The following is a 27468-nucleotide window of genomic DNA, read 5'->3' as shown; positions in this document are numbered from 1 at the left end:
AAGGGGAGGCGTGCTTTATTCGAGGGGAGGTGTTGGATGATGAAAGTCGCACATCGGCTAATTTAGGGAATGATCATGGGTTTACAAGTGAGGAATACTAACTTCATTGGTGTGAGGTCTTTTGGGGAAGCCCAGAGCAAAGCTATGAGAGCTTAGGCTCAAAGTGGACAATATCATACTATTGTGAAGAGTCGTGTTCGTCTAACATAGTATCAGAACATGATCTTGCTTCCGTTTTTTGCACAACAATAGAAATTAGAGCATTTTGGTTGTGGTATTTGGGGTATTATGAAAGATTTAACTCCATCGACCACGAGACGTGCTCAGACTCACCATCAATTATCGAAGACATGTTTCTCATTGCAAGCGTGCTTATTTTCTTGGAAATCTTTTTTTTTTTTTTGTCAATAATTGTGTTTTCTACTCTCATTCAGATTATTCTTTTAGCGGAGAAACTTGTTACAAATGATAGTCATTCTGGTACTAAATCATGGCATGGATCGAGAATTTTGAACTCTAATCTCGAAGTATAAAAATTTGATGGAACCAATAATTTCGGTATATGGCAAGGCAAGCTTAGTGATTTATTGGCCATGCAAGACCTTAGTGTTTCTTTGGAAGAGGCGATGTTTGAAGACATGACAGATGCAGAATGGAGGAAATTTAATCGACAAGCTTGTAAAATTATTTGATCCTGTCTTGGCAAGGATCAAAAGTATTCATTTATGAAGGTGACCATGACGAAAGAACTATAGAATAAGCTTGATGCCAAATATATGCAAAAGAATGTGGAGAATAAATTCCATTTGGAGAGGAAAGGAAACATTCTTATAAACGTAAGGAAATCTCTCCCTAGTAAACGCCTTTTAAAAACCGTGAGAGAAAATCCAAAGGAGAAAGTCTAAAAAAGACAATATCGGTTACCCGTGACTTCTTAGGTAAGGCTCACAAACAACTTTCTTCTAACATATTTATGATATAAGTGAGCTTGTTAAAATAGGACTTGGGTTTATGCTTGATTTGGGATTGTTGTTGTTTTCCAAATAATTGTTGATAGTTTTGTTTTTAAGAAAATTGTAGTAGAAGTAAATTTGTGTTCGGTAAATTTTAAATTTAAATCTAAAAAGTCAAAATTATATTATTCAGTAAATTAATGCTAAATTATTGTGAAATAACTTTAGTAGCCAAAATAAACACACGTTCAATACGGGTGTACACCCAATCCGCCAACCCGACCCAACCCGAATTATAAGAGTTGGGTTGGGTTTAAAAGGACTTCGGGTTCGAATTGGGTTCATTTTTTGGAACTAGATCCAGTTCGGATTGGGTTGGAGTTCAAATTTTAAATTATTAGAACAATCCAACCCAACCCGAACCCGAAAACCAAGGCCCAAACCACGCAGCCCGCCCATCTGGTCTGACCCTGCCACGTGGCACACCTGCAATATTAAAGGTGCAGATTTTCTCTCTCTTGTTGAGACTTAATTATTGTCTCTCTTCTCAGAGGTACAGACTCTCTCTTATGAAAGGTGCAGACTTTTTCTCTCTCCTTCTATCTCATTGGGTTGATCTTGATCGTTCTCATCTCACGGTGTTCATTTTCTCCGTTGACGTCCTCATCTCGGATGTCGATCTAGCTCGACGATCACCTCTTTATTTCTCTGTCAGACTCTCTTCTCTGCTCCCATTTCTCCACTCGGCTTCGTCGACGTCGTGCCGACTGTCTCTCCGCTCGGCTTTCCGTTCCATATCCGTCGGACTTCTACACTCTGTGTTTTTTGTCGGACTTCTTCAGTCGGCCATAGTTTTTTCTCCACTTCTTGTCTTTTCTCAGTTTGGAACAACCCGAATCCAACCCGAAAATAAAGGGTTGGATTGGGTTGGGTTGTGAAAATTTTCAGGTTGGGCTGAGTTACCAATCCAACCAACCCGAACTTTTGGGTTGGTTCAAAAAAGTCCCTCAACCCAACCCGACCCGGATCATGTACACCCTACGTTTCAATTAAGCATGAACTTTAATTTTATATAATTCAACTTATAGTTTACTTTAAATACTTGGTCACACTAATTTTGATCTAAGTACTAAAAGAAAAGGAAAGTAAGAAAAATATATGAGAAGAAACCAATTAAATCTAAAAAGAAAATAATAAAAATGAGATAGATAAATGGTAAAGAATAATAGAGCCTACCGATCCTTAAGCTTCCACGGCATATTTTAGACTTGTAAATTAGATCAACCTTAGACGTTATCGATCTTTGAGCTTCCATTGCCTTTCTGGACAATGTCAACTAGATCAAATCTAGAGCCTACAAATCCTTGAGATTCCACTCCATTTCTAGACAATATCAATTGTTGGATCAAATCTAGAGCCTACAAATCTTTGAGATTCCACTCCATTTCTAGACAATATCAATTGGATCAACCCTAAAGCCTTCTCATCGTTGAGCTTTGCAGAATTACATGAGCTTAAAAGAGAATTAAATTGTTTTAGTAAGTCGTCGAAACACCAAGTGTTTCGATGATCAAATATGACGATTCTTCCATTGAAGAAAATTCATAAAATGGATGCTTAACAACCCTAGCAGCCTTGCTCATAAAATAGATGCTTTTTGGTAGCTTAGCACAACAAGTGGTATCATAGTTTTGAAGTTTATAGTTTTACGACATAACCGTTGTTACCTTATGTTTACTTGAGAAATACTTCTCACCGTGATCTTTCACAATATGATGCATCTTATCAACCTAGTTTGTAGGCTCATCTTTCTTCATAATAACACAATATTATTAAGATTTAATGGTATTTCTTACCTAAACAGTAAACGAAGTAGGAACTAAAATGTTTATTGATTACAAAGCCTAAATCATTAAATACTAAAAAAACGACATTTAAGGGAAGATTACGACTACTTCACTTCACAATAGCATTTCGATAATAGAACGTCGGTTATTAGGTGTCCAAGTTAAGGTAAGAGCCTCCATGCCTACATGATTCCTCAGCTTTGCTTTTCAAATCCATCACTTTGGCTTTCATGTCTTGGCCTTTCTCTCCTTCCATTAGCTCTTTGATACAATTCTCTGTTAGGATCGATACCAGTTGTTAGGATCGCACAACAACGCACACGCTCGATCTAGATGAACACAAAGAAAAGGATAGAGAGGAGTTGCAAGGAGAACTCTGGCTAAAAGGATTTTTTGTATTGATGACTTCACGTATGTACAACAAGAGAGTACAGAGAATAGAAAAGTACATTTAAGAGCTTTACTGGACGGGATATATATATGGTTCAGTCTACTAAATATAGCTTTACCAGATTTAACCATCTACTATATATAGCTATGTACCATATATAGCTTTACCGGATATAGCCATTGACCAAGCTATAAATACAGGGAGCAGACTCCATAACTCAACAATTCTCCCACTTGGAGACTGATCCTACACCATACCAATTAGAGCTTTGCATAGCTTTAATTTTCCAACATCAACACATTTTGTCAACATGTCTGCTGGATTCTTTGCACCCTCTATCTTCTCCAAACACATATCGCCTTCTTCCACTAACCTGCGAGTGAAATGGTACCGTCTTCTAATGTGTTTTGTTCTTGAATGATAGACTGGGTTTTTCACCAACTGTATGGCACTCTGACTATCTGTATAAAGGATCTTCTTGCACTGCTTCCGGCCTAATTCTTCTAGATAGTCTGTCATCCATATCATCTCCTTTCCAGCTTCAGCTATGGCCACGTACTCAGCTTCAGTAGATGAAAGAGCAACGCATTTCTGAAGCTTAGACATCCAACTCACTGCTGTTCCATCTATAGTGTAGATATACCCAGATGTGCTCTTGCTGGAGTCTACATCTCCACTCAGATCAGCATCCACAAAACCTTGCAGAACTACTTTGCCATTGCCATAACAAAGTGTAGTATTGGATGTACCTCTCAGATATCTTAGAAGCCACTTCACAGCTTCCCAATGTTCCTTCCCTGGATTTGCCATGTACTTGCTAACAACTCCCACTGCATGTGTTATGTCAGGTCTAGTGCAGACCATAGCATACATCAAACTCCCAACTGCAGAAGCGTACGGAACTGATGCCATGTGCTCACGTTCCTCAACTGTCTTGGGAGATTGCCCCTTTGACAATTTAATATGATTTGCCAAGGGGGTAGTCCTGGGTTTAGCGTTATTCATCTTGAATTTGGACAACACCTTCTCAATGTACTGCTCTTGGGATAGATTTAATGTGCCAGCAGATCTATCTCGAGAAATCCTCATCCCAAGGATCTGCTTCGCTGCACCTAAATCTTTCATCTCAAATACTGAAGACAAGCTTGCCTTCAGGTGGTTTATCTCCCTCATACTTGATCCAGCAATTAGTATATCATCCACATACAGGAGTAGAAACACATAAGAATCAGTGTATTTCTTGAGGTAGCAACACTGATCCTTTTCACTTCTGTGGAAACCACTCTTGCTCATGAAGGAGTCAAACTTCTTGTACCATTGTCTCGGTGCTTGTTTCAGTCCATACAAGCTCTTATTGAGCTTACACACCATGTGCTCCTTGCTTGGAGCTGCAAATCCTTCGGGTTGTTGCATATAGATCTCCTCGTCTAGATCTCCATGTAAAAATGCCGTTTTTACATCCATTTGCTCAAGGTGCAAATTCTCCGATGCAACAATACTCAGTAGAATTAAGATAGTAGTTAATTTCACAACTGGAGAAAAGATCTCAGCATAATCAATGCCTTTTCTTTGTGAATATCCTTTAACTACTAACCGAGCCTTAAACCTCCTTCTGCCATCTGGTTCAACCTTGATTTTGAACACCCATTTGTTCAACAGAGCTCTCTTTCCTGTAGGCAACTCAGTCAGCACCCACGTATTATTCCTTTCAAGTGAGCTCATCTCATCATCCATGGCTTGCTCCCACTTAGTTGAATCTTCCACTTGTAGGGCCTCATCAAAGGACTCTGGTTCTCCTTCGTCAGTCAGCAACAGATAATGTAATGAGGTTGAATATCTATCTGGTGCTCTGGTAGTTCTGGATGATCTTCTCAACACCTGCTCAGGTGCAACTTGCTCCACGTCTGGTTCTTCAGCAATAGGATCAGGAGTTTCTTGAGCTTCTGTTGTACCATCACTGTGTGAATTTTCTTGCCACTCAAATTCAACTCCCACTTGCTTCGTAGTCTCAGAGTTTATCTTCTCTCTGTCCTTGTACATGACATTTTCATCAAAGGTCACATCACAGTGTCTTAGGATCTTCATATTTTTCTCATCCCAAAACCTATACCCGAACATGTCAGAGCCATAGCCTATGAAGTAGCATTTCACAGCCTTAGCATCAAGCTTATCTCTCTTCTCTGGATCAACATGAACATACGCAGTACAGCCAAAGGTTCTCAAGTGAGAGTACTTGAGTTCTTTTCCTGTCCATACTTCTTCGGGCAATTTGAACTTCAAGGGTACTGACGGCCCTCTATTAATCAAATATGCTGCTGTGTTCACAGCATCAGCCCAGAATGCCTTTGGCAATCCAGAATGAATCCTCATGCTTCTTGCTCGCTCATTCAAGGTTCTGTTCATCCTTTCTGCAATACCATTTTGTCTTGCCTTACCGGGAATTGTTCTTATTAATCTAATTCCCTCAGCTGCACAAAATGTTATAAACTCTGATTTGTTGTACTCTCCTCCATTGTCAGACCTCAGGCATTTGATCTTCAAGCCGGTCTGATTTTCAACTTCAGCTTTCCACTTCTTGAAGGTGGTAAACACATCTGACTTATGTTTCAGAAAGTAAACCCATACCTTCCTGCTGAAGTCATCGATGAAGGTGACGTAGTACCTTGATCCACCAAGTGATGAAACTGGAGATGGTCCCCAGACGTCTGTATGGACCATTTCCAACCGCACTTTCTTCGGTTCTCTGGCAGCCTTTGTGAAACTAACTCGTTTCTGTTTGCCCATAACGCAGCTCTCACAAAGACCCATATCAACAGATTTTAAGCCTTCTAAAGCTCCTTTCGCAGTGAGCATCTTCATTCCTTTGACGCTCATATGTCCAAGTCTATTGTGCCATAGACTTGAATTGGAAGCACTCTCAGCAGCAGCAGTCATGTTTATACACTCTGCAGTAGTGTATAAGGTTCCAGATTTTGTGCCACGCGCAACAACCATGGCGCCCTTCACAATCTTCCAGGAACTCTTTCCAAACTCTGCTGCATAGCCTGTGCTATCCAACTGACCAATAGAGATCAGGTTCTTCTTGAGACCAGGAATGTATCTGACATCTTGTAATGTCCATTGATTTCCTGCTGGAGTTTGTATGGAGACATCTCCCTTTCCTTCAATCTCCAAGGTTTTATTGTCGGCAAGATACACCTTCCCGAAATTTCCTGATTTGAAATTTCGAAACAATTCCTTACTTGGAGACGAATGGAAAGATGCACCTGAATCCAAAATCCAGGATTCAGCTGGGCTATCCACACTAAGGATTAAAACGTCCTCAGCATCTTCTGTTGTGTATATAGAATCATCATCATCTTCAGATTTATGATTCTGCTTCTTCTTTAGCTTTGTACAATCTGTCCGAAAGTGTCCTTTTCCCCCACAGCTCCAACACGTTACGTTGGGTTTGTTTGGAGATTTTCCCCGGTTCTTTGATTTTGAACGCCCATGTTTGTTTGAGCTCTTTGATTTGCTTCTTCCCCTTCGATCAACACTGAGAGCATTGCCTGATGAATCTCCAGTTTCCCGTTTGCGAATACTTTCGCTGAGAACTACATCTCGAATTTCATCAAACTTCAGTTTATCAGATCCTCGGGAACTGCTGATTGCGGCAACAACAGTATCCCATGACTCGGGTAAGGATGACATCAAAATCAACGCTTTAATTTCATCTTCGAAATTAATTTCCACCGAACCCAGTTGACTTATGATCATATTGAATTCATTTATATGATCCGCAACACGTCCACCTTCAGACATCTGTAGATTGAACAATCTACGCATCAAATACACCTTGTTCATAGCCGACGGTTTTTCATACATATTTGACAGCGCCTTCATCAGATCTGACGTTGTCTTCTCCTTGATGATGTTAAACGCCACGTTTCTGGATAGCGTCAACCGGATCATCCCTAAGGCTTGTCGATCCTTGAGCTTCCACTGTTCCGTGGTCATGGTATCCGGCTTCACCCCCAACAGAGGTTCGTGAAGATCTTTCTGGTACAGATAATCTTCAATCTGCATCTTCCAGAAACCGAAATCGGATCCATCGAACTTCTCAATTCCAATCTTTGAACTTTCCATCTTCACAGATCGTGGTGAATTTTGCCTCGCTCTGATACCAGTTGTTAGGATCGATACCAGTTGTTAGGATCGCACAACAACGCACACGCTCGATCTAGATGAACACAAAGAAAAGGATAGAGAGGAGTTGCAAGGAGAACTCTGGCTAAAAGGATTTTTTGTATTGATGACTTCACGTATGTACAACAAGAGAGTACAGAGAATAGAAAAGTACATTTAAGAGCTTTACTGGACGGGATATATATATGGTTCAGTCTACTAAATATAGCTTTACCAGATTTAACCATCTACTATATATAGCTATGTACCATATATAGCTTTACCGGATATAGCCATTGACCAAGCTATAAATACAGGGAGCAGACTCCATAACTCAACATTCTCAACTCCATCTCTCTTCACATCATTATCCATTTCCAATGCAATGCCCCATTTTTCACAACAATATAGACAAGTTGTTGGTTGATCGCCAAAGTATGGCCATGATATCATTGGCACTCCACCACATATGCTTTCAAGGGTTGAATTCCATCCATTATGAGTTAAAAACCCTTTTATTGATGGGTGCTCTAGAACCTCCTCTTGAGCACACCAGCTAGCTATCATCCCAATTCCTTTTGTTTCTTCAACAAAATCATGGGATAAAATTGGTGAATAGCGGTTGACAAGATCAGGCCTTATGATCCATAAAAAGGGTTGTTTGCTGTTTGCAAGTCCCCATGCAAACTCAGTGATTTGATTAAGTGTCATTATAGTTATGCTCCCAAAATTTACGTAAATCACTGAGTTGGGTTCCTTGGAATCCAGCCATGTGATGCACTCATGATTCTCTTCCCAAAAATTTGTAGCTATTGCTTCTTCGCTTTGGTACTTGATTTGCCTTGAAAGTAAGTGAAGTGGACCAATGGAGGAAGCAATGAAGAAAGAGCATCCAAAACTTCATGATCTAGTGCATCAAAAGTGTTCAGCATAATAGCGGAAGCTTTTCGAGTCCACTTTGTTTGCTCGATCAAAAAATTCAAAAAGATATCATTTGGATCCGTTGTTCTTATGAAACTTGGTAGATATTTAAGTTTTATATTGTTCATCCCAGGAATTCAATCAATAGTAGTATTGAGATAATCATTGCTTAAATAGCTCTCATCTGCATGAATTAATTCAAAAATGAAGAGGAATCAACTCAATAGAAAGCTTTGAAATGAATTAACTTGATAGATCAGAAATAAAAAAACTTATTTTTAAACTCCTAAATTGAATCATTCCAAAACGACTTAAGTAAAAGAGTGGTATATGCACGAACTGACACCATATCCGAATGTAATCAAGAAAGGCTTAAAAGAACTTAATGTTACTACGTATACCAACAAGATACACCTTCCTTTTTGATGACTGAATCATAAGAAATCCATTATTAAACGTGTTAATCCTACGATAGGTGACCTCTTAAGAATGTTCTTAAGAAACATATAAGTGAGGACAAAACATGTTGAAATGATTCGTATTTGTCTATAGAGATAATATTCACTCTTAGGAGCAATAAATAAATAACATGATCATGTCACACGGAAGGTAGAGATCATAAGGTATCAAATCCATATTCCAAATCCCGATAAAATTAATACTAAAAGGTTTAAAAATATAATTAAACTTCTATAAATCCTAACCACATGTATAGTACAATCTTGTCAACATGTATAATACAATCTTGTCGTTCTTGCAGCATGATTAATTAAGGAACTTTATTAAAAAAAATTGTTTGATACCTTGAAATGGAGTTACCCCCGCTTGACAAGTTCATCAAAGTGCATACAACCAAGCAAGCTGCAAGGACTAATAGGCCACAACTGTGCAATAGGAACGTTAAATTCCATGGCAGCTTTAATAGTGAACGACGACATACAACCATCACTAACAATACAACTAACTGGCGGTGTAGGCTCATGATTGAGTTGAGAGAGTAGGCAACGAAATGGAGCTAAGAAATGGTTAGAAATGGCTATACAAAGAGAGGCCAAGTCCTGTGGTGCCTCAATATCAATACCCTCCGGCATAATACCATCGGCAATGGTTTTGAACTGAAAGTTAAGAAAGCCATCAAGAGAATTGGGGCCTCTTGACTTGATTATGCGCTTATGAACATAGTCTGTGATGACAAATGTTATGAAAAAGCCTCTTTGGTGGAGAAGTTTTGCAACACTTACCATTGCCTTAACATGACTTAGAACTGGAACTGGGATGCACACAGCATGAGGCTTATCACTCATCATCATATGGTTTTTCTCTTAACAAATGCCCCAACACTTGCGTCATATTTATAGCCATGTTTGGCTGATTCTATGTGTAATAACATATATTATCGGTTTTGGTCCATTGCGTGTAGTTGTAACCTTATAGCTTTAAAACACGTCTATTGGGGATAGGTTTCCATACCCTTATAAGAAGTGATTCGTTTCCCTCTTCAATCAACGTGAGATCTCACAATCTACACCCCTTAAGAGTCAGCGTTCTAGCTGACATACTGTTTAGTGTCTGGCTCTGATATCATTTGTTGCTCAAGCTCACCGTTAACAGATGTTATCCGATTTAGCCTGTTACACATTGTCGTGAGTTTCACGATTATAAAACATATTTGGTAAGGAGAGATTTTCACACCCTTATAACATCGGGACAAATTGGTAAAAGAGTCCATCATTTGTCTTTTCTTTCAATTAATAACAGCACAAATTCCAAACGTATAGAACAACACGAAAATGAAAAGGACAAAGGCAACTTCCTCCTCTTTAATGGAGGTGTGAATTTGACAACTTTTAAAGTACTTTCATAATTTTTTGGTTTTTAATTTTTTTTCAATGAAGCGAAAATCAAAATAATTTTTTAAAAACAAAAACTCAAATAGTTATTAAATGGAATCTAACCTTTTCATATTTGAATGTTCACGATAATAACTATGAACGAATTGGTTTAATAAGACATATATTAAATGATAGTCAATTTCAATGAGTTTCGTACTAGAATAGAGGAGTCTATTTAAGACCCTAACGACTTTTACGCAACAAACAAACTTGGTAGGTAGGAAAGATTTATTAAGAAAACCACGTAATCGAAACATATACCACAATTTAAAGAGAAGCACGTTCAAGTGAGTGTTAGAGATGAATACAAAATGTATGTTCATCATCTTTCAATGCTTGCCAACATCATGACATATGCATGTGTCATGATACTGCTCATGACTGCTCAAGAGTAGTGAAGAATCAACATCATGCTACCCATAAAGTACATTTTTTATCGAATACTCACGTGCATGGAATGGTGAAGAGTCATATGTCAATCTTTAAGTGTTTTTCTAGTGTTTAATTGACACAAATTATGGCAAATTTGTGCGTTACAACCATAAGCATTTAACTCCAAAATTGACAATGAAATTCCAACTAAATCTTTTATATGTGGGTCAGGTTGGGTTGAATGGTCAAATTGTTCTTTTTTAAAAATTCTACTTACCACATTACATGTTAAGTTAATAACTAAAATCTCATAAAACTAAAATATAAGTCACAATGCATCACTAACATCAGTTAAGAAACGTCAAATATTAGTTATTTTCATAATAATCTTAAAAGTAGGGTGAGATAAGGTTGGGTTGTAACCTTTTGTTGTGGTTGTTAGTGTTGACCTGATAAAAAATATTAACTCATGAATCACCCCAAAATTTTAGTTTTCCAAAAATTTAACCCAACCAAAATCGAAAAAATATCTAACCGAATTCGATCTTTATTGTTAGGATTATGTAGTCTTGGGTGGTCAGTTCTTTATATGAAAGATGAATACTCACAAAATTTGGTGTCAATCGAACACTTGAGAGACGCTCCAGGAGTTGTATGATTGATCATCAAAATCATGTTTACTCTAGAAAAACTATAAATGCCTCAAAATGTAAGAAAACATGGTATCAAATCTCCACCACCCTTGGGTTCTATGGCATAAGCAAGCTACCATGTGGCACCTACGTAGGTCACAGCGTGAGCAACCGTTGCGAGAAAAGTGTCTTAGTCATTTTTCTTTTAAAGGGTCTTCCAAGGACAGTGTCGGATGACACGAGTGTGTCAACATTGTGCTCAACCCATTTGTCGGAGGTTGGTATATACACCCGCTATCTGGTACAAAGTCCATAAATGACATGGCATGGACACAGGAAGGTTCATGTCCCGCTAGAACCTAAATGGATGGATGATCAAGATATTTCGTATCTATAATCGACACAGGGGTTAATTTTTGATAGACATGTCCGATTAAGCTAAAATGGTCGAGCTGCCCCGAGACATTGAATGGCATAACAATACATGGATTGTGTGGTTGGAAACCAAGATGATAATGAGATACTACGTTACTTGTGAGAGACCTTACATACATGGGATACAATACTTGGCCTAAAATAAAGGCAAGTCAACTAAAGTTTCGCTGAACATGCACACTTGGGTAGAGTATGTGGTTAAATAAATCTGAATTCCTTCTAAGTTGTGTTTGGTTAGCGAAGGCAAACCTCGTCTAAAGTCCAACAAAGTCACGAAATTGGACGAAAAATGTAAACAAGTCTTAAGTTCCCGTTCATGCATGAACGGACTTCTAAAGTGGTGCATCGTTAAATAGAGGGGCATAAGCATAGAGATCAACTAGTTCTGCCAATAATGATGAGCCAGCAACCTAAGGAGCCTATTTAAGACCATAAAGATTTTTATACAACAAACAAGCATGAGATAAGAAAGATTTATGGTGAAAACTAGGAGGTTGAGACACATACGGTAACGATAAGGGTTTCAAAAAAGGCAAAAAAAAAACCTTAAATCTCACCGAAATGGTGGGATTTCTGGTGAGGCACACCTTGCCAGTAAGGGCGTATTAATGCCTTGAGTCCCCATATTAAACCCTAGGTAACTTAGTAGCAGTCTTTTACTTTCGAGTCACCATCGTACCTGTGAGGGAGGAGCCGAAAGGTTAGGTGAGGGATCGACAACATCGTGAGACTTTGGACTTCTGTGAGCCCGTAGGTAGTAGCAAACCGACACTAGGGTACTTCGGGACAAGCGGAACAAACGCATCGCCAAGGACGACGGTGGTCTCATCGGCAACGGCAGTTGAACTCTGCGATTAGGGTTCATTGGGATCCTCGAGTGAAGAAGACGCAAAGTCGAGTCGGGTTTCGGCCTTTGAACCGGCCCACGGAACGAACGCGGGCCCTGTGCGTTTCGGCCCAACACGGATGCGTGCTGCAGCCTTGGTCTCGACTCTGTACGCGTGCTCTCGGCTCGGCTTGACGTGTACGGCATCTCGGCTCCGGCAAATCCCGCAGCTCGGCTTGGCGGCTTAGTTGGTCAGCTCGGCAGCTCGGCTTGGTGACTCGGTATCACTATAATATATCGATTCCAAGGTTTTCGACCCTTCCGAAGCCGTTTCTGCCCTTAGTTTTACCATCGGAGGTCAATATAGTTCCTAAACGTTAAGGACAGATTAGGTCGGGGGTTTATTTTGATAAATAGCATGAGGTTTAGCTGGGGTATGTTATGAAAGGTTCCTAAGTTTTTTATGTGGTTATCATAGGACATATTTAACTGCTGAGATTAGCTCGTTGTGAGTGACTTCAACCGAGACCATCAAAGTGAGTGCCCTTACTGTTGACGTTAGTTATGTATGTATGTTGGTGCGTGCCCTGTGGCCCTTGCATGCACCATGTGTTGTTAATGTATACTAGGTTAGATGTTTTTTTGAAGTGAAATGCTATGTATGCCATATTTATGTATATGATTCTAGCAGTGAAATGCTATGTATGCCATGTTTATGTATGTGATTCTGGCTGTGAAATGCTATGTATGCCATGTTTATGTATGTGATTCTGGCAGTGAAATGCTATGTATGCCATGATTATGTATATGATGTTTGTGACACGGTTTGTTACCCTGTATGTATGAGCTTGATTGACATGCCATGATTGTAATGAGAACCTCGCATGCCATGAATGAGATGACTAGTATGCTATGATATGCTTGCTCGATGTTGACCCAATTATGCTATGTAATGCGGCGAGGGGATGGAACGTTGTATGTATAATGCTATGGAGGTAAACCTTAAGAACCTCATGCACGCTATGGTTATGTACTTGGGGCACTCCCCCGTTATGCTACTGATGGTATGGACGCGTATATTCGATATTGTGTTCGCCACGATATCATGCAGGCCCTCCTTTGTCCGTAGCGTCCGGTATTGTATGTCATACATACCCGACCAAGCCAGGCCCAGGGAGTTCGCTTGCGAGCTCGCTTGGTGGGCCCACAGTCACACACGTGGGCTATGTGTGGAAAAGTACCATGCATCCACCCCCGCCCGGACAAAGCAAGGGCTAAGGTCATGGGAAGGAATGGAAGACAGACCCCTCTCTCAGTTTTCCTTCTTTTGACACTTGTGCTTATGTATGTGTGTCGTATGCGATCGTGTGTATCCTAATGTATGATTATATGCTTAACTCCAACAATGGGGCGACTTACTAGGTATTTCATATAATACTCAAGCCACGTGCTACCCATATTTTCAGGTAAGGGCAAGGCCCCCATGTACGGCTGACGGTGGATGCTGCGAAGGCCATGAAAGTCTTAAGGAGGGTTTGTAGTGTCGTCGACGTCTTGTGGGATTCTCTCGGTTATTAGTTATTGCAATTGTCCCTCTAGTTATCCGTTGTTTATTTCTAGGTTAGGCTGTCGTTATTGTTTTCCCCAGACATGAACTGCTTATAATAATGAACGTATTGGCAGTTTTGAGGCTATCTTACATAAACTATCGCACTTTCGTTATATGATTACAAGGTAACGTCACTATTTAGGCTAGAGAAAATTAGGGGCGTTACACATACATAGAGAAGTGAAGGTGAGGCGGTATCCAAAGTGGATTAGGACAGGGTAGGGTCAGGTTGGAAACAAAGAATGTAATCTCCATCCCATCTCAATTTAGCTAACAAATTTCTCCGCTACCTCCACTATTTCCCGCTTAAACTAGGGGTGTACATTCAACCCGACAACCCAGACCAACCCAACCCGAACTATAAGGGTTGGGTTGAGTTGGATTAGTATTTCGGGTAGGGTTGGGTTCATTTTTCTGAACCCGAACTGAATCGGTTCGGTTTCGGGTTCATGGGTAAAAGTTTCGGATTGACCCGAGCCATAAAAATATTTAAAATATATTAAGAATACATTTGTAGGATGGGATAAATAAAACTTAAAAAAAAATTGACAACCCAACCCGAAAATAGAGGGTTGGGTTGGGTTGGGTTGTGGAAAGTTTCGGGTTGGGTTGGGTTACCCATCCAACCAACCCGAACTTTTGGGTTGGGTCAAAAAAATCATCCAACCCGACCCAACCCAGACCATGTACACCCCTAGCTTAAACAAAGATTCTCTGTCTCTCCATTTGAGACAGGTCTCTATTAAACTATGAGACTAAATCTTTCACTAAAGTTAAATCCTTCAACCAAACGATACGTCTTAGCGACTAACCTTGCCTTACATCGAGCAGTAGAATTGACGGCTAATACGTCTTTGTCAATTGATTTAGCAACTAATAATAAATCTTGGCGACTAATCTTATTCAGGTGTAGGTTTTGAGCCCAACTCTTCTAGAAAACACTCCGTACTTTCATTTATTAATCAATATGAGATTACAAAGACACTTTGTATAAACTACTACCATAGAAGCTGAACGAAGATATTTATTTTTATGCACCATTATTTCCTCATCTTTTCAACACGACATTGTAACCTCTTCGAATAACTTTACCGATCTAGTTTGGTTTAGTTCTAGTCAGTTTGGTGGGGGAGTCACTACTCATGAACATTCAAGAAAGTAGCCACGTAGAAAGAAGGATTCAAAAGGACTAGGTTAAGAAGAAGTTATAAATACAAAAAGTACACGTGTAAGGTATTGACAGGGTCCACCGTGAAGAGTCCACGTGGCTTTCTAATTCGCATGCCAGATCACGATGAGATGACAGCCGAACGCGCCTACCAGTTGTCCTCTGTCCTATGACGATAATTTATCTATATTTTTTTTTTAAAATAAAAGCAATAAAATTTGGAAAAATTAACTTGTATATTTCATTGAAGTAGATGGAAGTTGGTTGATGTGGCTGCACCTTCCAAGTCACGAGTGACCTCATCAATGCCGATAATTTTGACCCTTTACTATTTTTTTAATCATTAAATATCTCTTTTTTTTAAAAAAAAATAAATCGCTTGATCTACTTGCTTGCTGGGTTGGAAGGAACGGATCAGGCAGGCAGTAGGAAGACTCACTCAACTAAAGATGAATCAGAGTGAACAGTCAGTCTCGACTCAACTCCTTATGAGAGAGAGTTTACGGGACAGGCAGGACTATTACTTCTTTCTCCTTTCTTGCTCACCTGCCTGCGGTTAGAAGGAACTTGCTTGCCAACCCCGAATCCTCATAATTTGGAGGCTTCAAGCATGTCCTCAACTTTTGAAGTCAAAGGTCCCGCGAACTACACCTACGAGTATTTGTGGGTTAGGTTGAATTGAGTTAAGTTGAGCAATTTTTTAGACTCAATCCAATTATTCAGAGCGGTAAATGTTTTCAACTAAACAACCAACCAAACCCAACTGATCCAACCAAATTTTTTTGTGTCCTTAAATATTTAAAAAATTATTAGACACAAAATTTAAAAAAAATATATATTTTTTGGCGTGAACCAATTGAGTTCAAACATGAGTGGGTTTTGCCACGTAACCATCTCTTTCCTTTACTCATTAATTGAATCTTACTTTCATTTAATTTAGTCTCCAACCAATCACCACCTCTCTTCCAACCAACTACTCATCTCCATGCCCTAAGTTTTTAATGCCATTTTCTCTCTATTTATATACATTCCTCTTTCCATATCAACATCTCATTCCTCCATTTGGGTAACACATATTGCCAATGGCTCCTTCATCACCCAACAATGTCGTGTGTGTTATGGATGCTTCGACCCCTCTCGGCATCGCCCTCGTTGACCGTCTCCTCCATCTCAAGTTCACCGTCCACGCCGCTATTCACTCGAGTATCAGCGAGTTCATGTTCAATGGATATGACAATAAGAGCCTCAAGATCTTCCACTCTGACCCGTTTGATTACCATAGCATAGTCGATGCGTTGAGAGGGTGTTGTGGCTTGTTTTACACGTTTGATCCTCCTCGACACCAACCCACCTTTGATGACGATGTAAGTTTAGCTCTTCTTATTTATATTTGTATAAACGCCCTAAAAATATTGATGAAAATTATGGTCAAAATATTGAAGGAAATGATGGTGATGGGAGAGATGGAGGTGAGAGCGGCACATAATGTGTTGGAGGCTTGTGCTCAAACTGACACTATTGATAAGGTTGTCTTTACATCTTCTGTCGCCGCTGTTATTTGGGGGCAGGATCGTAATTCCACATCTATTTCTCATTTAGATGAGAGATTCTGGAGCGATGTCCACTTTTGCCGCAAATTTAAGGTATTAACATTCCTTCTCGAAAAAGTTAGGTCGAAATTGTTTATAAAATAAAAAAGAGATGATTTGTGAAATTTAACATAAATACCAAATTAAAAATATGTGAATTGAAGTATTTAAATTACAATTATGCCCCTGAATGCATTGAACAGCTGTGGCATGGGCTGGCAAAGACGCTAGCAGAGAAGACTGCATGGGCATTAGCTAGGGACAGAGGAGTCAACATGGTATCGGTCAACGCAGGGCTGTTGGTGGGCCCCGATTTGACCATTGATAATCCGTATTTAAAAGGAGCGGCGGAGATGTACGAAAGTGGATTGTTTGTGACCGTTGATTTGAACTACTTGGTGGAGGCCCACATTCGTGTGTTCCAAGATCTCTCATCGTACGGTCGGTACATCTGTTTCAACCACGTCATCAACACCAATGATGATGCAGCTGATCTCGCCCGCAAATTGACGTCTTTGCCCCCAGGGTTAGTGCCTTTTTTTATTTATTTATTTAGTTTTCCATTATTTCTTATTTATTTATTATTTATTTTTTAATTATGTTGATTTACAGAGAAGAGCAGCAATTTGCGAGGGAGATTCCACAGAGAATAAGCAACAAGAAGCTGAACAAATTGTTGATGAATTTTAAGGGAGAAGAGCAAATAGATTGAAGGATAGTTCAATTTTATTTTTAAAAAATAAAATAAAAATGTGTATATGAGAGATATGAGAAAAGTGTCTCGATGTTGTATGTATTAATTATGTAATGGCCCACGCTCACCGCTAGCAGATACTGACATATCGGTTTCCCCTTCGGGGCCTAGTGTCCTTACTGGCACATCGGTTCGTGTCTATCCCCCTTTGGGGAACAACCTTCTCGTTGGCATATAGTCTAGTGTTTGACTCTAATACCATTTGTAACGGCCTAAGCCCACCGTTTGCAGATATTGTCTTTTTTGAATTTTTTGTTAGGCTTCCTGTTAAGGATTTAAAAGGTGTCTGCTAGTGAAAGGTTTTCACACCCTTATAAAGGATATTTCGCTCTTCTCCCCAACCAACGTGGGATTCTCACAAATTACTACGGGAGACAAATTTTTGGATCTATTTTCAATGATTTTAAAGAAGCAACCACATTGTGGCCAGAGACCGTCCATTTAACCACACAGACGTGGAATCTCTGTTTAAAAGGAAAATGAGACGAAGAGTGGAGAGGAATTTCTAATCGCTAACTAAATGTGGCCGGCGAGAAAAGGCAAGTCTATTAGATGCCTTAGGAAAGCGTGTGCAAGTTTCTTATTGTTAGGAACAACTTTGGACATTGGTATGATGTTGTCTATCTTGAGTATAGACGCTCGTGGTTTTTACTTTTGGTTTGTTCAAAAGATCTTATACTAATGGAGATAGTATCCCTTCTGTATATACTCATGGTTTTCCCCTTATTAAACAATGTGAGACTCTAACAAGCCTCAACAATTCTCCTCTCGAACAAAATACACCATAAAGCCTTATTCGAGGCCTCTTCTCTAGAGCCCTTCAACAACCTTCCCGTAATTGAGGCTCAACTCTCCTCGAAAGTCTTCGGATGAAGTATGCCCTTTATTCAACACTTGAGTCACTCTGACTACACTTTTGAGACTCACAACTTTTTTGTTCGACACTCGAGAATTATATTGACATGATTAAGTTAAGATAAGGGTATGAATGTATATCATGTTGTTGAACACAAGCCTTTGTGGAAAACATTCACACTTTTATTAAGACCAATAAAAAAGAAGTTACAAGACACTTTGTAGAATACTACTACGTATTGCTTTGCTTGGAATAACTTGTGACGAAATATCTAGACAATGAACTCACACAATTATTGGACTTGATCCTATTGAGCTAATTATGATATTTTAACACTCATTTCTACTAGTTCACATTCACGGTACCACGTTGATCATCTGTTTTTTAATGATAGTTGTGTTGACATACTTAGATTTTGACTTTTGAATTCTTTTCGATCGTCTAAGTTGTTGAGGTACTGGTTTTTTTTTCACTGAATTCACCTCCTCAGCACTAATCCTCATTCATCGTACCACGTTGGTCATCCGTCTTTTATAATAGTTGCAGTGAAAACTTAGGATTTGACTTTCAAATTCTTTCCGACCATTTAAGTTGTTTTGATATTTTTTTTTCTTTTCATTGAGTCACTTCTTGCTCAAGAACATAAGTATCACTTGGATCTTCAAGTGCATTAACACTTGACCAAATGTGTGTAATTTGCTCTCCCATCTTCTGTGGTAGAGTTTTTTCTATGCTGTTTGAGTCTGTCAAGACTTTCTTCTTCGAGGAACACCACGAAGATATTTCATCAAACCTATATCTCTCGTGGTGTAACATCTTCCAATTGTTGGATCACTAACACTTCTATTTCATCAAATCCTTGGACTTAGTGACATTTTTCCTGCAATTGTAGCAAATACTTTCAAATCTCTTCCTTTGAAAACTTTTGTTGTCGTTCTTCTAAGCTCTCCAAGCTTATGCAGCTTCTTAGTGACTTCTTCTTTTGCCAGCATTTTTGTATCCACCTGCACTTCTTCGTCACCCTTCAACGTGACGACTTTCATTGCTTAGCCATTGCTTTTTGGCTGGCTAGCAAATTTTTAAACTCTACAAGTGATGATTGAGCGGATCATCCATGTACAGTAATAATGAAGCTTCTATACTCTGGTTGCAATTTGTGGATGATGATTCTTTGATGATCTTTTTATTTGAGCTGCTCTAATGATAGACTCTTAATCTAGTTCAGTAATCTCTCAACAAATCGATTTGACCTTGTGGAAGTATTGAGCGATCGCCATATCGCATTGTGAGATTGATAACAACTTGTTATTCAGAAGTTGTAACCTTGTATGTTTTTATTTGAGAAAAGCATCTCTATCGTGTCTCATACTCTTTCGGTATCTTGTCATCTTGAATGTGCTCCAATATCTCTTCTTCAAATGTGTTTTTCAAGGTAAACATTGTCTTGCATTTCTTCACTTCCTTGTAGATAGGACATCATGCATGTCCTGCCCACATGTTATAGTTATTGCCGTTGAGTTTCTTGATTCCTCCAATGACTTGGAGATCGCCCAATCGTGTTGGTTGATATGAAGAAACTTATTCACTAATAATCTCAATAAATCATTCCTGATGCGAAAGATTAGCCAAACCTGCCACCACAAATCATACTAGGAGTTTGAAGAGATATAACAACCTATACCATCTCCCTTGATACCAGGTTAGAAACAACAATCCTCACATTGGTATGATATTGTCCACTTTTAGTATAAGCTTTCATTAATTTACTTTTCGTTTCCCCAAAATGATCTTTCCCTTAATTAAATAATGTAGGACTCCAACAATTCTCAACACGCTCATACGTAGAAACTTCTTCAAATTTGCATGAATTAGCTGACCGATCTCCCGTATGAGCAATCATTTCTGAAACTGGTTAGGAATCGACTCCATGAGACTAGCCGAAATCCAACCATCTCTCTCTTCTTCTTCTTCTTTTTTTTTTTTTTTTGAAGGGCATCATAGCATGCTATTATTTTTTTTCATGGTAGTCTCGAAACTTGGCGTATGTAATATATGTCAACTTTTGAAAACTTTTGCTTAACTTTGGGCAAATCCAACCATGTTATTATTATTTTTCATTGATTATGTTTGAAATAACTTTACTAGCGTTTAAGCCTATGAAAATGTTTAAAAGAAAAATATTTTAAATGATTTTTTTCATATAATATTCATGACGTACATATACTAACAAATAGAGTATGATTTCTTAAGAATACATATTCACATTAAATAAATCATGAAAGAAAACTCTAAACAAATGAGATTTTCAATTAAGTTGGACTTTTTTAATTCATCACAAGCAACTTTGTGGCATAAGTACTCCCATACTTGATCCACCAACGTTGTTGCATGTCGATGTCGTTGCCTTGTTGTTATACGTAAGCTTGATGTCCTCCAAACGTATGTCACCACATGGATTGGTAGGGCTGCAATCAAATGTTATAGCCTCTGATGTTGCTGATGTTCCTCCAATGTTTTTATACGCCACATCGCTAATCTTCACTCCAGCACTCTTTAAAACAACAAAAACAACACTTTATTAGTTTATTCCAACACCAATTAATGGTTTGATGTACTTGTGAAATGACAACAACTTAGTTACCTGACCAGGACAACCTTCATTGTCCGGACAATAATTTTGATCGATTATGATGGGATTCTTAACATTGTTCATAACGATGTTCTGAAACACAACATGTTTCACGAAGCCATTGCCAGGCCTTGCCCACGTCTTTATCCTCACACCATTATCGGATTTAGTGAACACTGCATTCATCAATGTTACATTTTGGACGCCTTGTTCGTCAAACTCTTTTCCCAAGCTCCCAATGCTGCATTATTTATTATTATTATTATTCTTATTATTTGAGATTAGATCATAAAAATGTTTGATATGTTGTAAAGAATTGATTCATTACCTTACGCCATGGCCAGGCCCACATTTGATATGAGTCATAAACAAATTCTTAGTTCCATCTCCAATGGATATGCAATCATCACCAGTTTGGATGGTAGTTCCTGTGATGGTTACATCGGTTGATGACTGCACATGAATGCCGTCAGTATTGGGGCTTTGGTCGGGAGCCATTATCTTCACATTCTTAACCAATACATTATTGCAACTGTTAATTGTAATATGAGACTGCCGGCTATTGAGTGATGTCAGCCCACTTAATATGATGTTGTTCGCCCAATTGAATGTTATTGACTGCATCAATTTACCCAAAAAAAAAAAAAAAAAACATGTTACTAACGAATGTCGGGATAGAGTCCCACGTTGACTAATTTACAGGATGATGATGAGTTTGTAAATGAAGAATACATCTCCATTGGTATGAGGTCTTTTGGGAAATCCCGAAGAAAAGCCATAAGAGGTTATTCTCAAAGTGGACAATATCATACCATTGCGGAGAGTTGTGATTTCTAACATGGTATTAGAGGCATGCCCTTAACTTAGTCATGTCAATAGAATCCTCATATGTCGAATAAAGAATTGTGAGCCTCGAAAGTATAGTCAAAAGTAACTAACGTGTCGAGCAAATTGTGTACTTTGTTCGAGGGCTCCAGAGAAGGAGTCAAGGGTTCTATAAAGATGTAGTCAAAAGGGACTAATGTGTTGAGCAAAGGGTGTACTTTGTTCGAGGGCTCCAAAGTAGGAATCGAGGGTTCTACAGACCTCAAGAGAGGTTCTATGGTGTACTTTATTCGAGAGGAAGATTGTTGAGAGGGATAAGTATGGAGAATAGAGATGTATTCGTACTAGGCATTTTGGGAAAGCCCAAATAAAATCCAGAAAGGTTATGGAAAAAGTGCAAGGACATTTAGGGTAATTATATTAATAATTATATGGTTAAGGTTTAAGACGACATACCCTAGCTCCCGGTGGACAATCCTTTCCAGAGTCCCTGCAGGCCCAATACGAAGCGCCCTTTGCGTCAATGTTGCCGCCGAAGAAAGAAACATCGTTAACTTTAATGAACAAAATCCAATACCCAGAACTTCCAAGGGCACGGTAGTCTAGAGGTGCCACAAGGGTTCCATTCAAACGGAATGTAATCTTGTTGTTACATGGCCCTCTGAATGTGATGGGTTTGAGCAAGAATCTTCCCTTAGGGACATTGATGGTGGACGGCGTGGAGGAGCTGCAGGCCGATGTCCATGCCTTGAGAAAGGGTCGAGTCGAGTCGGTTTTACCGTTGGGTTTTGCTCCATAAGTAATCACATTGTAAGTGGCTGCACTCGAGAGTTGAAGGAAGAAATAGATGGAGGAGATGATGAGGAGTAATGTTTTGATTGTGTAGGCCATTTTTGGAGAAGAGAAGATGATGGGATATAAGAGGCATAACAAATGGAATGTGTTATTTATAGTGAAAGAAAATGGAGTGACATGCACTTCTCCATGTGCATGAATGTGCCTAATTGAGGTGGCGGCTGATAAGCGGTGGTTTGATTAAATTGAGGGAAATCTGCGGTGGTTTGATACATACATTCTTGTGTTTTCTATTACGTAAACAATAAGTATTATTGTTTGAATACTCAACTAAATACGCCGTTAACTTTATGTTGAATCTATGGTATGGATATTTACAACATTTTATGGCATAAACACCACTGCTTTATTTGCATTGTGATGCACGGTCTCCAAACTAATTAAATATATGATAATGTTATTGATTGAAAGTACAAAAACAGCCATTCATACGCTCGGTTTTCCCTTGAATCCGAAGGCACACCAACATAACTACTGATCCACAAAATTATTGGTAGAACAACTTTAGTAGTTATCAATTCGTGGAACAAATAGAATATAATGTCCTGAATTTCTTATTTCTAATGATACATTTGTTGTCATCCAATAGAATATAATATCCTCTAGTCATTAATTGTCCAACACTCAATAAATTATACCATCAATCAGGCACAAATTGAACACTTTCTAACAGTTTTATCTTACCATGACTGGTTTCAACTTTCACTGTGTCTTTTACCTCAACTTGCATCTCTCTTGCATTGTCCAGTTGCACCTAAATTATTGGCATCTCATCAAGCTTTTAGAACAAACCATAAATCACACTTTTTTTTGGGGTTAATATCAACAAGCCATAAAAAGTTTTTCTTCTTTTTCATTTTTTGCAAAATTCATTTGCTAATCTTTATACCAACAATAAGATTTTATTTTATATGCTCATATCTTCTGCAATAGTAACATTGAATGACATTCCTTGTGTTACTTCGATTATTGAATTATTTTTTCCATCATTTCTCCCTCTACCTCGGTTACCACAACCACTACGACTGTTGTGAAATCCTCCTCTTCCGAGGCCTATACTTGCTCAATGAATATTTTTTCCTTCGTCACGCTCGGTCTCCTTCACTTAAAGTGTTTTTTTTCATTCCTTATTGATAATCTATTGATTTTTGACTCATGAGATTGAAGTGAGCCCATTAGTTTATCAACAAAGAATAACTTCTTAACATTCTTGTAGCAATCGTTTCCTTGCAGCAATTGTTTCCTTTGAAATTTTCTCTGGGCCTTACCTAGGCTATTTTTTGCATCAACATAGCTTAGAATATCCAAAATTAATCATGTTGAGATAGGAATCAAAGCTGTCCGCCTGCTTTCTTCTATTCTACGAAGCTATCTTACCTATTAATGCAAGAAAATGATAATATATATATAACTCATGAAAATGGGTGCCGTAGCTATATAGCTGCGCTTTGGCATTCAATGGAAGACCAATCGGCAAACGTACGAATGGCTGTTTTCGTACAACCAATCAAGATTGTCATATATTTAATTCATTTGGAGATGGTGCATCATAAGGGTTTTAAACACAACAAATAAAATATTGTCAATATCCACACCAAAGTTTCAACATAAACTTACTTATTGTTTACGTAATAGGAAACACAAGAATGTATGTATCCAAATTTACGTGAAAAAGAAGCACACAATTTGTGGGATACACAAAGGAAAATGCATGAGGATTGCGGCGAGCAGATTTCCCTCATTTTAATCAAACCACCGCTTATCAGCCGCCACCTCAATTAGGCATATTCATGCACATGGAGAAGTGCATGCCACTCCATTTTCTATCACTACAAATAACACATCCCATTTGTTATGCCTCTTATATCCCATCATCTTCTCTTCTCCAAAAATGGCCTACACAATCAAAACATTACTCCTCATCATCTCCTCCATCTATTTCTTCCTTCAACTCTCGAGTGCAGCCACTTACAATGTGATTACTTATGGAGCAAAACCCAACGGTAAAACCGACTCGACTCGACCCTTTCTCAAGGCATGGACATCGGCCTGCAGCTCCTCCACGCCGTCCACCATCAATGTCCCTAAGGGAAGATTCTTGCTCAAACCCATCACATTCAGAGGGCCATGTAACAACAAGATTACATTCCGTTTGAATGGAACCCTTGTGGCACCTCTAGACTACCGTGCCCTTGGAAGTTCTGGGTATTGGATTTTGTTCATTAAAGTTAACGATGTTTCTTTCTTCGGCGGCAACATTGACGCAAAGGGCGCTTCGTATTGGGCCTGCAGGGACTCTGGAAAGGATTGTCCACCGGGAGCTAGGGTATGTCGTCTTAAACCTTAACCATATAATTATTAATATAATTACCCTAAATGTCCTTGCACTTTTTCCATAACCTTTCTGGATTTTATTTGGGCTTTCCCAAAATGCCTAGTACGAATACATCTCTATTCTCCATACTTATCCCTCTCAACAATCTTCCTCTCGAATAAAGTACACCATAGAACCTCTCTTGAGGTCTGTAGAACCCTCGATTCCTACTTTGGAGCCCTCGAACAAAGTACACCCTTTGCTCAACACATTAGTCCCTTTTGACTACATCTTTATAGAACCCTTGACTCCTTCTCTGGAGCCCTCGAACAAAGTACACAATTTGCTCGACACGTTAGTTACTTTTGACTATACTTTCGAGGCTCACAATTCTTTATTCGACATATGAGGATTCTATTGACATGACTAAGTTAAGGGCATGCCTCTAATACCATGTTAGAAATCACAACTCTCCGCAATGGTATGATATTGTCCACTTTGAGAATAACCTCTTATGGCTTTTCTTCGGGATTTCCCAAAAGACCTCATACCAATGGAGATGTATTCTTCATTTACAAACTCATCATCATCCTGTAAATTAGTCAACGTGGGACTCTATCCCGACATTCGTTAGTAACATGTTTTTTTTTTTTTTTTTTGGGTAAATTGATGCAGTCAATAACATTCAATTGGGCGAACAACATCATATTAAGTGGGCTGACATCACTCAATAGCCGGCAGTCTCATATTACAATTAACAGTTGCAATAATGTATTGGTTAAGAATGTGAAGATAATGGCTCCCGACCAAAGCCCCAATACTGACGGCATTCATGTGCAGTCATCAACCGATGTAACCATCACAGGAACTACCATCCAAACTGGTGATGATTGCATATCCATTGGAGATGGAACTAAGAATTTGTTTATGACTCATATCAAATGTGGGCCTGGCCATGGCGTAAGGTAATGAATCAATTCTTTACAACATATCAAACAATTTTATGATCTAATCTCAAATAATAAGAATAATAATAATAATGCAGCATTGGGAGCTTGGGAAAAGAGTTTGACGAACAAGGCGTCCAAAATGTAACATTGATGAACGCAGTGTTCACTAAATCCGATAATGGTGTGAGGATAAAGACGTGGGCAAGGCCTGGCAATGGCTTCGTGAAACATGTTGTGTTTCAGAACATCGTTATGAACAATGTTAAGAATCCCATCATAATCGATCAAAATTATTGTCCGGACAATGAAGGTTGTCCTGGTCAGGTAACTAAGTTGTTGTCGTTTCACAAGTACATCAAACCATTAATTGGTGTTGGAATAAACTAATAAATTGTTGTTTTTGTTGTTTTAAAGAGTGCTGGAGTGAAGATTAGCGATGTGACGTATAAAAACATTGGAGGAACATCAGCAACATCAGAGGCTATAACATTTGATTGCAGCTCTACCAATCCATGTGATGACATGCGTTTGGAGGACATCAAGCTTACGTATAACAACAAGGCATCGACATCGACATGCAACAATGTCGGTGGATCAAGTATGGGAATTCTTATGCCACAAAGTTGCTTGTGATTAATAAATAAAAGTCATGCTTGATTTAATATCTCATTTGATTAGAATTTCCTTTCATGATTTGTTTAATGTGAATATGTATTCTTAAGCAATCATAGAAATTAGTATGGTGTATTTAATTAACCTCTTAATGTATTTATGTAATGAATTGGTCCTTTTTACACCCTATATATTTTTTCTCACTACTTCATGTATATAAAGATAAGATATATTGAACAAATAATAAGGCTCAAAGAATTAAACATGTACATAAGTCATTTCAAACATAATCAATGAGAAATAATACTACTACGGTTGGACATAGGAAAGATAACATCACCTATCTTGTTGATTGATTTGAATCACGAGTTTAGAATCGAGTTTTCCTTACTCTTAATCTTGATCTTGATCACGTAGGTAATTTGTTCCAAAACTTTCCCTTTGGTTGTTTCTTATCGTTTTTGAGATTCTTGAATAATTTAGATCTAAAGGTCTTGTTCTTGAACAAGGTTCTTAGATCAAATCACATGAGTTTCAGAACATTTGGTATCAGAACTTTCTTTTGGTTGATTTCTTATCGTTTGGTATTAGAGCTTTAGGCTCAAGATCAAATGTATGTTTCCTTTACTTTTTATTTATTTTTATTTCTCTAGTTTTTAATTGGCTCAGAGTTTGAAACTCAATCTCAGCTCTATTAAAAACTTTGAGAAGTGAGAATGAGAACTTCATTTGTGTAAATGAGTGTAAATAAAGTGCCTTTGAATGAATATACGTGAGAGAGTTTTGTAAGTTCCTTTGTATATCCTTACCTTACTTTTGCAACAAAGGTTCATAAATAGATTCGAGAACAAATCCTCTCGAAGAAGTAGAG

General features: G+C 38.5%; 3 protein-coding genes and 1 pseudogene across 3 annotated transcripts; 2 read left to right on the top strand and 2 right to left on the bottom strand.

The window, feature by feature from the left end:
* Positions 1-2239: 2239 nt before the first annotated feature.
* Positions 2240-9603, bottom strand: LOC111434518 (annotated as a pseudogene).
* A 6657-nt stretch (positions 9604-16260) lies between these two features.
* On the top strand, positions 16261-18192 carry LOC111434692 (cinnamoyl-CoA reductase-like SNL6). Its single transcript, XM_023072171.1, has 4 exons — positions 16261-16577; positions 16656-16856; positions 17006-17328; positions 17415-18192. The coding sequence occupies exons 1-4, from the start codon at positions 16296-16298 to the stop codon at positions 17512-17514; spliced, it is 906 nt and encodes a 301-aa protein (XP_022927939.1). The 5' UTR covers positions 16261-16295; the 3' UTR covers positions 17515-18192.
* A 2463-nt stretch (positions 18193-20655) lies between these two features.
* On the bottom strand, positions 20656-22770 carry LOC111434691 (polygalacturonase-like). Its single transcript, XM_023072170.1, has 4 exons — positions 22323-22770; positions 21370-21659; positions 21054-21282; positions 20656-20963 (listed from the first exon to the last, which is right to left on the bottom strand). The coding sequence occupies exons 1-4, from the start codon at positions 22755-22757 to the stop codon at positions 20745-20747; spliced, it is 1173 nt and encodes a 390-aa protein (XP_022927938.1). The 5' UTR covers positions 22758-22770; the 3' UTR covers positions 20656-20744.
* Positions 22771-24599: 1829 nt separating this feature from the next.
* On the top strand, positions 24600-26774 carry LOC111434690 (polygalacturonase-like). Its single transcript, XM_023072169.1, has 4 exons — positions 24600-25047; positions 25711-26000; positions 26081-26309; positions 26400-26774. Exons 1-4 carry the CDS (start codon positions 24613-24615, stop codon positions 26616-26618), a joined length of 1173 nt encoding a protein of 390 aa, XP_022927937.1. The 5' UTR covers positions 24600-24612; the 3' UTR covers positions 26619-26774.
* Positions 26775-27468: the final 694 nt, after the last annotated feature.

The sequence above is a fragment of the Cucurbita moschata genome, unplaced genomic scaffold (assembly GCF_002738365.1).
Source record: "Cucurbita moschata cultivar Rifu unplaced genomic scaffold, Cmos_1.0 Cmo_Scf00045, whole genome shotgun sequence".
Lineage (NCBI taxonomy): Eukaryota > Viridiplantae > Streptophyta > Magnoliopsida > Cucurbitales > Cucurbitaceae > Cucurbita > Cucurbita moschata.
Note: the sequence above shows the minus strand (reverse complement) of the source record. Positions and strands in the feature narration are given on the sequence as shown.

Bases quoted from the DNA above. Each gene is read 5' to 3' on its own strand.
- LOC111434690 (XM_023072169.1), top strand. From the start codon at position 24,613: ATGGCCTACACAATCAAAACATTACTCCTCATCATCTCCTCCATCTAT. The intron at 25,048-25,710 runs GTATGTCGTCTT...AAATTGATGCAG, and splicing joins ATTGTCCACCGGGAGCTAGG to TCAATAACATTCAATTGGGC. The intron at 26,001-26,080 runs GTAATGAATCAA...ATAATAATGCAG, and splicing joins GGGCCTGGCCATGGCGTAAG to CATTGGGAGCTTGGGAAAAG.
- LOC111434691 (XM_023072170.1), bottom strand. From the start codon at position 22,757: ATGGCCTACACAATCAAAACATTACTCCTCATCATCTCCTCCATCTAT. The intron at 21,283-21,369 runs GTAATGAATCAA...TAAATAATGCAG, and splicing joins GGGCCTGGCCATGGCGTAAG to CATTGGGAGCTTGGGAAAAG. The intron at 20,964-21,053 runs GTAACTAAGTTG...GTTGTTTTAAAG, and splicing joins ATGAAGGTTGTCCTGGTCAG to AGTGCTGGAGTGAAGATTAG.
- LOC111434692 (XM_023072171.1), top strand. From the start codon at position 16,296: ATGGCTCCTTCATCACCCAACAATGTCGTGTGTGTTATGGATGCTTCG. The intron at 16,578-16,655 runs GTAAGTTTAGCT...AAAATATTGAAG, and splicing joins AACCCACCTTTGATGACGAT to GAAATGATGGTGATGGGAGA. The intron at 17,329-17,414 runs GTTAGTGCCTTT...GTTGATTTACAG, and splicing joins TTGACGTCTTTGCCCCCAGG to AGAAGAGCAGCAATTTGCGA.